The sequence below is a fragment of the Olea europaea genome, unplaced genomic scaffold (genome assembly GCF_002742605.1).
Source record: "Olea europaea var. sylvestris unplaced genomic scaffold, O_europaea_v1 scaffold2754, whole genome shotgun sequence".
Taxonomy (NCBI): Eukaryota; Viridiplantae; Streptophyta; class Magnoliopsida; order Lamiales; family Oleaceae; genus Olea; species Olea europaea.
The window spans coordinates 129,665-140,369 of NW_019245983.1; the positions used below are offsets into that span (position 1 = coordinate 129,665).

The 10,705-nt window shown below is 34.1% G+C and overlaps 1 protein-coding gene across 4 annotated transcripts; it reads right to left on the reverse strand.

The window, feature by feature from the left end:
• Positions 1 to 1,531: 1,531 nt before the first annotated feature.
• LOC111383765 (biotin--protein ligase 2-like) lies at positions 1,532 to 7,330 on the reverse strand. 4 transcript variants are annotated; one of them, XM_023007913.1, is made up of 8 exons: positions 7,312 to 7,330; positions 6,853 to 7,234; positions 6,514 to 6,575; positions 6,265 to 6,413; positions 3,406 to 3,526; positions 3,032 to 3,187; positions 2,107 to 2,152; positions 1,532 to 1,635 (listed from the first exon to the last, which is right to left on the reverse strand). In XM_023007913.1, the coding sequence occupies exons 2-8, from the start codon at positions 7,230 to 7,232 to the stop codon at positions 1,554 to 1,556; spliced, it is 996 nt and encodes a 331-aa protein (XP_022863681.1). In that variant the 5' UTR covers positions 7,233 to 7,234; positions 7,312 to 7,330; the 3' UTR covers positions 1,532 to 1,553. The 4 variants fall into 4 exon arrangements, with proteins under 4 accessions (XP_022863681.1, XP_022863682.1, XP_022863680.1 ...); XM_023007914.1 differs by lacking the exon at positions 7,312 to 7,330 and having other exon boundaries at positions 6,961 to 7,305; XM_023007912.1 differs by lacking the exon at positions 7,312 to 7,330 and having other exon boundaries at positions 6,853 to 7,305.
• Between the last annotated feature and the right edge of the window lie 3,375 nt (positions 7,331 to 10,705).

Below are 10,705 nucleotides of genomic sequence, written 5' to 3' on the forward strand. Positions count from 1 at the left end.
ATATGAAAAAATGAGTGAGCATTGGGTAACTCATTAAAGTGAAAACTAACAATGTTAAAGTTGAATGAGTGTTGATTAAATTTACCCGAACTGCAAATGAGTCTATTAAGCAATCCTATCCTTTTTACTTGAACCTCTACTTCACAAGAAATGATTGCTCGTAATCTGAGTCTCACCAATGCAAAAAGCCTTTTTTTTCCCCGGAAAAACAATAATTTATTTATCACTAAAATACAGAATTACATCTGTCAAAAGGATAATGTATCCTGTATCAACAAAAAAGCAATGGGTAAATCAAGAATAAAACATACTGTTCTGCCCTACTATGGTAATGGAGAAAGGAAATGCTTGAACTCCTTATCAATAGAACCCAAAAGTACACTAAAATTGTGCCCTATTCCATAAATCAAAATTCTGCTATTTCCTTCTGCCCAAGTCACCTAAATGATAGTTGAACTACTACTTTCTACAAAACTGCTCCCATCTTATCGGATCCGAAACCAATTGGTTTTATGACTAGTAACCCATTACTACTCAGGGAAACCCAATCAAAACCAGTTCATAAAAAAGCGTCCGCCATACACACCCTCGCAACATCACAATGTGAGAACATATGGATTCTGAGTCTATGCAAGAACTCAGATGAGAGCTCTGAGCCTGGTAAACAATTTGATATCAATTCAGAGCAGACCTCCTAGCAGGTTGACTACTCAGGGAAGAGAATTTGATTTAAAAAAATTTGTTTAAAAATGTATGTTAGTAGAAATTTTTATACAAAAATTATAAGTTCACACCAAAAGTAACTTTGGAAATTGAACAGAAGCAACAATCCTGATATTAAGAAATTTTCATTATTCAAATATTAAGATAAAGAATTTTTGCAATTATCCAACATTTTTATTGGATGAGAATATCTCAGGTCCATTTTAAGGCAACAATGACAGTTTTAGGCCAATCTTGGGTGTGTCGAGGATTTTACATTTACAATGAATGATCCACATCCCATACTCAAGTGTAAGTGTTGAGAGTCTGGAATGGCTTTTGTGCCTCAATAAGATCCATATAAAGCAGATAATTAGTCACAATAACTACAACAGCTCTTGGTTCGACTGAGATGGTCTTATTTTGTACACTGAGTTTACAAATCCAATAAGAACACATTTTGTGGAATCTATGAACAACAAGAACTTCAAATGCAAACCTACGCAAGAAACTAAAAGAGGATGTAAAGACAAACGTGAGCAATCATACATATTCTTATATTATGACACATTCAGGAGATTTATAGCTAATTAATTTTGTCAACAAGGCTCTCTCGAGATCCCAGATTTCACATTTCCCACTTAACTATTCAGTCTCTAAACCATTAATAAAATCTAATTGTTCTTATAACTGTCTATGGACCCGACTCCATTAACTAAACATAGCATATTCTTGCTTTAAGCAAAGACAAAGAAAACATGAATCGTAATTAGCTAACAATGAAGTCCACAAAAAAAGAGTACCAAAAAAAAAAAGATGTAAAAGAGAGCATTTTAAGGCCATGTAATCCGTTAATTCACCTGGATGGCAACTACATTCTCTGAAATTTGATCCTGATTTTCTTTCTTTTCCTGTACTATAACTCTCTGTCCGCTGCATACCAGTGGAAAATTAGCAGCAAGAATAATAATTACTTATTATAAAATTGTCAAAAAAGAACCACATAGCCCCCGTTTGAGCTACATTATTGTAAAAATGAGAATGAAAAATATAGTCGTTATGGACCCCACACAAAAGATAAAAAGTCAAATATGATGGCTTGATGTGATGGATAACGATCATATTTTTCATTTTAATGAAGAAATAATGGGGCTCAAACAGGGCCTGAAATCTTTCCCTAATTATAAAATTAGTATGCGAAAGAAATTTTGGATAGATCATTTTTTTGGTTAGGATAGAGGTTTAAAGCATCGTAACTATTTAAAAAAAGTGCTTCCAAAATTTTTCAGGCATGTATTTATTGTCTTTAGTCTCCACCCCAGCAAACCAGTAAGGCACATCGCTTTGACAAATAAAATTAAGAAACACAACACATAGGAGAGAATTACTGATTCGTAATTTCACCTGTGCAGCCATGTCTTGTAGTACAATTCCTCAAGTGCTTGAAATCCTGCATGATAGCCACAAAAAGAAATTTGTTATTTTTACAATATGTAAGCTATCATCATCTAGAAGAGTCTGGCAATCAACAAAATATGCACAGCTCTGCAACTAACTCCAAAAACATGTTTTGCAACTCATCTCTCATGACCTCTTGTTTAAGGGAATGAGTTGAAAATGGTGGATGAACGGATCCTTTCAACAAGCTGTGTCTTTTCAACTCTCTCCAACTTGATCATTATTTCACGTAAAGTTTGGTTGTAAATGTGTGATTCATTCCTGGACCCCTTTAACAGTGGAGAGCTATGAAGATTCATTCCAATCTCACTTTTATTCCACAAAAATCAAGATCAAATGAATGATCAAGTGGTAGAGGGGGGACATCTAGATTTCATGATTCCCTTCTAACTTCTAGTACAAAGGTACTGCAGGGCAGGATCTTCAGGAGAACCAGAAAGTGTGGTTTAAACACACTTCCACTAGGATCAAGATTATGATGCAGAATGATACATCAAATCAAAACCAATTTTAGTGCCACATATATAAAGAAATAAAATTTAATCTTATTCCACCATTCTGAAATTGATTACAGGTGATATTTATTTATTAATATGACAACAGTTTAGAGCTATATAATTCTTAAATTCATATATATGTCTCACTTGAAAAGATTTATAACTATAAAACATAATGACAAACGTAAGTACTGAAAGAAAGAATAATAATAATAATAATAATAATAATAATAATAATAATAATAATAATAATAATAATAATAATAATAATAATAATAATAATAAATTAAAACGGTAACATTCAAATTGGTGATAGAGTGAGGATATACATAACATGTAAACATAATGTTGGAAATCATGAGAATAATAATCACCTTGAGATTGGAAAATATCGTAATAGTTCTCAAATTTATTGAAGAAAGCTGCCATGATATCTTCTCGTTGTAGTTGATAAGCAACAGAGGTTAATCTTTGTATGACTGCATTCAAGCATGTTGTTGGTTTCTCATTACTAACATTCACCCCAATTCCTACAAGATAGGAAATTTTTAATGATTTAATCTTGTATAATCTCATGTGGGAACCACACCAAGATGAACAAACGGAAACAACTCAGCCTGCCCAGTCAGAGTATATTGAGAACATAACAACAGCAAAACTTGTTAATGAAATTTTCTCCAGTTCAATTAAGGAGTATGTAAATGTTATTGTTTAGATGAGTGTATAGTCAAAGAATGGAACTGTTTACCAGCACTGACATTGAACTTCTTTGATGTATATGTTGATGTGCACAAAATGCCTCCCACTTTAAGACCATCTAAATACAGATCATTTGGCCACTTTATTCTAACATTTAGAGGTGGTATGCCCTGAAAAGGATTACAGTACCAAGATCATGAAAATCAAAATGGAAGTTTTGAGATCAAGACTTAAAAAGAGTAAATTTATTAAACGATATATGATTAAACCATCCATCTACATTGTTTTAAAAAGAGCACATGGCTTACTCTTTGAATACCATTTGGCAAAGCTTGTAGCTAGACCCACTGTGGGATACTCAAACCATCGAATTAGGGCTGCTGAGGTTGAACTTGTTATGTGATCATTATTGTTTTTGTTGATTCATTTTGAGTTGCAAAAAAGAATTTAATTTGTTGAAATGCTTTATTATAAATCTTAGTTAGCTTACAGTTTATTATAATTATAATATAGTATTTTGTAAATTTTGAATTATTTTATGGGTTAACGTTGGGGCTTACTCCTTAAAGAGCATTAAGGCTTATATCTCGCCTCTCTCCGATGCAATGTACCTTAATACCCGATTTTGCTCTTTTAAATAATGTGCACATAGCCGTATATTCTCAAGAAAGAACAGTAAATCGTGGAAAACTATAAGATTAGTTTTTTACTTTTTCCTTTGAGAGGAGAAATTTTTCAGCTCCACTAATACTCAAATCCCCCTCTAAAAAACTAAATAAATGAATAAGTTGTCTCTCTCTTTAGATATGATTGAAGACCATTCTGTAACATACCATTCAAACATTCCTCCACTTTCAATCATGAACAAAGGTCAAATATTGTTGAACTTTGATACTTCCAGAATATTCTCTCTAAGGACAGCTGCAGAGCCACAAAAACTTATTTTGGGGGACCTGCTAATGTTTGTTGCTTGTAACTGACCGGTTGGGTTGGTTCATCGAGATCCAAATTATTTCAACACAATTTTTATTTTTGACATTTCCTGGACTTGAAATACCTAACCTAACTAATAAAAAAACTTGACAGTGATATATGTTGTATGTGTAAATCACAGGTATGCGGAATTCATCTATGAAATGGTATAAAAAAATGAAAATAAAAGATATAGTTAGGCGTAAATCAATATGCTAAAATAAAAAATACAAATAACCAATGATATAAAAATAATGAATCCAAATGTAAATAGAGTTCAAGCACGAATTCCATAGAATACTTTTTTAATGTAGATGAGATTGTGTATCATTATAGACAAATTAAAACATTCTGAAAAATTCTTATGCATCCACTTGAAATTTTGAAAATAGCTTGGTTGAACTTGAAAATTTCAAGTGGATGAATAAGTAAACAATTGAAATTGGATATGATTGAATTGTGACAACGAAATTGAGTGCTAACTTCACTTCTGATTGAATTAACTGATTGTTATGCTATGGAACCTTTATTTTAAATTAGATAATTTTTGCAAAAGAAATCGACATAATTTGTTTATTATTATGAATTTCCATGCTTGAAAAAAAAAAAAAACAAAAAAAACCTAGGACATATCTTCCAAATCATATGTTCGGTACTAGATGTAGCCCCGTCAAGCAAGGTGCCTAATATTTATGACGCTCTCATAGTTAAGGTCGAAATAATGTTGGTCAAGTAATATTAATGAGACTTGCGAGGTACAACAATTATTAGGATATAATCAAGTTAGAGTTGTAACTATGAGTGCTATAGATGGTTGATGAGAGGAAAGGAAGTGATTGATACAGGAGCTCCTTTAAGCGTTTTGGTTGGAGAGCGACTCTGGGACGAATTTTCAACATGCTTAGATAACTTATTGGTAATTGAGGTCCTGTAGATACTAATAAAGTATTTCCTATTCGTAGTTCTGCACTTGCTATTATACATTTTGATACAAAATTGTCAAATTAAAGTAGTAGATCTTAAAGAATGGGACCAATTTCTAGAAGAGATAAAGTTTAGAGGGACTAATTGCCCAATTTTCCGAAGGAAAAAGTAAGATTGTGGTTGGAAGAATTTGAACCTTTGCCAACAAAATAAAAGCAAGAAGCTTTTACCACTATGCTACAACCATATTTCATATAATCAACCAATGTTTCTTTGTTTGTTATCTTTTGTTTTCAAGTGCTACAAGTTTTTGACAGGGTATTCAACAAGCATTCTAAAGGAAGTAAATCCTAAACCAACCGTGATATGTTCATTCTGAAATTCATTTTCGCAAAACAAATTTGGGCATATGGACGTATAATGACTTTAACCAGAGTGTATGCTGGGAGTTGAGCAATGCTTTGTTAATTTGGGTACAAAATATGGTAAAAGAATATTGATATGTATTTGTTGATTTGTTGATTTTATATTTTTCCTTCTATCAAGCATTACTTAACATGGCGTTAAGTAGAGCTTGACATACTATAAAGTAGTGCTTTACAGAAAACTTAAGTTGCGCTCAACATTGTATCAAACAATGCTTGACAAAAGGCAATGTGTGGGGCATTATTTAACAAACCAAATGTCAAGAACTGCTTGCCAAAAACCTAGTATATTAAGCAATGCTTGACAACCTTCCATGTAGTGCTTAACCCACTCACTAAAGTGTTTGCTTTACACATATTATTCCAAATTCGGAAACATGGTGCTTATAATGAATTTCATTCATCGATGCTAGCATACCACACCATGACACTTGGTTAAACATAAATGCAAAAAGTGCAGACATTTTACAGCAGGCAAAGAATTTATGGTAATTTGATTGCCAAAAATTTGAATTTCAGTATGCATCTCAAGAAATGATTCTACAAATATATGGATACTAAACAAAAATTTGACGAAAGTCACTTACATTTCGAAGACAAACATCATTAATTGCCTCAGCCATTGCCAGGCACACAACATACTGCACAAGTGGCACCACTCGACCATCTTCCATTTGTAATGAAAATGAAAACATTAGGCATCCCTTCGGCGACTCCCACACATTCTTTGACCGACCTTCAAACCCCACCCACCCCCCCAAAAAAAAGAAAGAAGAAAAGAAATTAGTGAATGAAAAACTTAGTACTCCTCCTAAATAATACCTCACGATTAATACCTCTGCCTTTGAGCTGCACATCAGCAACACATACTGTGCCTAACGGCAGCTCGCAAAAATTACTACAAAAGAACATAAGATAATGTAGTCTAAACAACATAGCACATGGTATGATATGGGTTTGCAGTACTTTTACAACAAAATAGTACATTTCTTAACATTTCGCATAATATTATCAACTTTATGCCAGAAGACAACAAATTTTATTGCTTGGGTATTTAGAATTCACGTGAAAACATTGGATCCAAAACTGGTGAAATATACAGCAAGAACATGTCAATTGCTGAAGCACAATATGCAGCACGAATTCGTGGTACCTTATGAATTTAAGTGTTATACCTTGCCATGGTTAAAATTATCAACACCAAACACTTAACACTGTAGAATAAAATGAATTCGCATGAGTCTACAACAAGATACTTAAAGAAAAAAAGAAATATTGCCCACTGGGAAACAATATCGTGTGTGGTCGGTAATATGGGAGAGTAAATGAGGAATCTTCCGACACGAGAAGTTGAAAGAGAATTCATATATGAATCTATCTGAAACGCATCCTTTTGAAAGCTCTCTTGTTCTTCATTCTCCGAATGCAAAACAACATTTATCGAAGCATTATCTGGAAGTTTTATTGTGTTATTGATCTTCAAAAACCTGGCTAATTCGTTCTCTGGACTTGATTTCCCGCATAAGATCAACGTAGTAGGTGATTCCAACTTCATTTCTGCACAAACAAACACAAAAGGGGGAAATTAGTACTGCATATAATGAAGACAAGGGGGAGCTAATGAAGAGCAGCACATAAGAAAGCCACTTGAAGAAGGCTGACCCTCTATTGGGGGCGCATGTATGATGTGACCCAAGAATCAATTCTCTTGAGGCAAACAATCCATAAGCTCTCGTTTGTCCGCTTTAAAACTCATCAATTTAATTTAAATTTTATTCTTATCATATTTTCAATTACACAATTTTTAATAAAATAATATTTCACGCAAATCAAAAATTTTACATTCTTTTACAATTATCCATTTTCAGAAAAACACTATTCTCCCACTATAAATCCAAATAATGGGGTCAAAAGTGGGTTAAATTGACAAATTTGTACCTCACGCAAGTTGGAATTGATTCTTAGGTCACTCCGATTTTTGCCTCATCAGAATTGATTCTTGGGTCAAATCATCTGTTGAGGCAAACAACATAAATTGATAAATTTGTCCCTCACGCAAGTTGGAATTGATTCTTGGGTCATATCATAGGGTCCCATTGTAGCCGGTGCACTGTGTGCTTTGTTACAAACAATATAGATTGACAAATTTGTCCCTCACGCAATTTGTTCAGAATTTCAAATCATTTCTCCACAGTCTACCCTTGAAGTATCATACTTTAACCAACTTTACGTTCTGCAGTCTTTTCCCATTTAGATATTTCCAAGAAAGAATTTTGTAGTGCGTGGGCCCACCAACAATTACAAAAAAAAAATGACGAAATGAACGTGAACTCAACAAATGAACAAAAGCAATGCCGGAGCTCTTTTTTCTTCTTTTTATTTTTCCCACTCGTAAAATCATTACAATGAACGAAGATAGACACAACATACTATATTTTTTAACGATTACACCATTATTCTATGAACATACACCTACTGACATTGAGTCAAATAATAGTGAAATTGATCCCACTCATTTCGATGCATTTCTGGTGCATTCATTTCAGCAGCGGCTTGTTCTTATTTGTCTAGAAGATCCACTTTTGCAGCTTCAAGATCCGTCTCTACTCTTGCGAAAGCCTCGTCCTTAACTCTTGCGCGTCGAAGGAAGTTGTGTATACCTATAGTAGCTACGACAATAGTAGTCTGCACTTTGAAATTATAACTTGGTATACGGTCAAGTATTTTTCATCAACTTTTCCACACACCAAAAGCACGCTCGATCACATTTCTACACGACGAATGTTTGAATTTAAAATTCTCCTGGGCGTTGCGAAAGTTTCATCTACGGCCCGCCTGTGGTACAATATATCGGATCCCTTATACAGAGCTATGTAACCCGATCTGTGGGTAAATCCCGAATCAACAAGGTAATATTTTCCCGAGGCAGGATGCGAAAAATGAATTTCAGGACTATGTATAACCCATACCAAAATGCGTGAATCGTGTGTGGTTCCCGCGAAGCCTGCAAGCACAAATGTAAAACATAAATTGAAGTCACATGCTGTTAGAACATTTTTCATTGGGATGCCCTTTCGTCCAATAAAATTTACTCGTCGTCCCATGGCAATTCAGCTCTGACATGCATTCTGTCAATCGTACCTATGCAATTTTGAATATCGAATGCTTGTTCATATTTGGTACGTGATGCTCCACATGTGATTATAGTTTGAATTAGGTTGTATTTGATATTAACCAAATTCGACGGCGACTCTAAGCACAATCTTGTAGTGTCTAACAATTTTCAAAGAATGATTAAATAGCGTTTGCACCTGTCTACAGCCTTTTCCATGGGTGAATATGAACAAAAATATCCCAACTTGTTCATAAACATCAACGTGCAACCCACTATGCAGTCCGAGATCGTCGCGAAGTATATGCATGAATTTCCACAACATTGTAGGATACATCCTGAATTTGCGTAACATTGTTCTGGACTACCTTTCATGGCATCCAGCATAAAACATGTGTCCGTTTCGTGTGAATGGAAATCTTCTAATTCAACATCTTTGTTATCAATAGTAGTTTGCCACATCCACTTCTGAAATACGGCAGTATTAAAACCACTCCACAATGTTATCCCAGAACTTTTACACAAATTCTTCTTCCCCAACATCGTCTTCATTGTCAGAGCAGGGCAGAAGCACACAATTGAAGCTGAAATGGGTCATTCCACCTACTTATTTTAATGATGTCGCCCCACGTACTTAGAGATGAAACATAATAGGAAGAAATCGTTAAAAGTGCTCTTGTCAAGAAATTGTTTGCAATAAAAGAGAGTTGTTGCATCTTTCCATTTATAGAAGTTGCTCAATAGGAAATTGTCATTAGTACAAATAATGGCCTCGTAGCAGGACATGAATAACTCACAAGAAAAAAAAAGATTCCTGAAGCTATTGATGTTACGTGCACTACTGAGGGGGAAGGGGAAAATTTGCTTTAGTAAGATTCTTGGAAAAAGTTGATGTCTCAATTCCATAATGGTTGGCATGTGATGAAAAAACAACATAAAAATAATACACATGAAATGCAAAGTACAGACATGTATGCAAAATATCAAAAGTACTAGTACAGTCCAAATCACCACATATAACATACATCTGTGAGAAGGAAATAAGTCCTTAAAAAAAACTGTAATGCCCCGACCCCTTGTGGACCGGAACGCTACTTACTTTACTTAACTAACCGATGGTTTAGTCATAGGAGAATATATTTTATAGGAAGCTTAATTTTTACAATGATAATTTTAACAACAACTTTTCGAATACTTTAAATAAAACACTGAATAAAAAAATAACGGAACATAATTTATTTGAAGAAAATACAACTTGTCCTCGCGTTCAGCGTTATTCAAATACTTTAAAAAAATAACATTGAAAACGTTCACAAAAATAAATCTAAATAACTTGTTTACCGGATTTTCCATGGGCTCGTTGCACCACTTTCCATTTTTTCCATCATCCAGGCCCAAAATAGAATCATATCAATCTGTAGATAAGGGGTTAAACCCGTGAGTTAAAAAAACTCGATAGATATCATTGGTGCACTGTGATCAAGCTATACAATTCAAAGCTGTAACTTTAGAAACATTTTCATAGTAGGATTTCCGGTAGAATCCCAAACATGTAGAGTCATGACTTAGCACGACGCCTTGACCGGAAGTACATGCCGTACCCGGAGGTACCATAAGACATGAAGGTGTATGCCGTACACATGAAGTATACTTTAATCATCCAATATTCATGTCTTAGTGCCACTAAGGTGTTTAAAATTATTTGGGGTTCTACATCCCCCACACCTTAATTAAAATTTCGTCCTCGGAATTTACCTTCTGATTGGACGAATAGTGTTGGATACTTGTTTTTAGCTTCCTCTTCCCCTTCCTAAGTGGCCTCTTCTATTTCATGATTATTCCATTGTATTTTGATCAATTGAATTTCTTTGTTCCTTAGTTTATGCACCTTTTGATCCAATATCCTAATTGGTACC

Excerpts from the sequence above, each read along its gene's own strand:
- LOC111383765 (XM_023007913.1), bottom strand. The coding sequence starts at position 7,232 with ATGAAGTTGGAATCACCTACTACGTTGATCTTATGCGGGAAATCAAGT. Across the intron at positions 6,576-6,852 it reads ATAATTTTAACCATGGCAAG|TAATTTTTGCGAGCTGCCGT; the intron begins GTATAACACTTA and ends GTTCTTTTGTAG. Across the intron at positions 3,527-6,264 it reads ATGATGTTTGTCTTCGAAAT|GGCATACCACCTCTAAATGT; the intron begins GTAAGTGACTTT and ends AATCCTTTTCAG.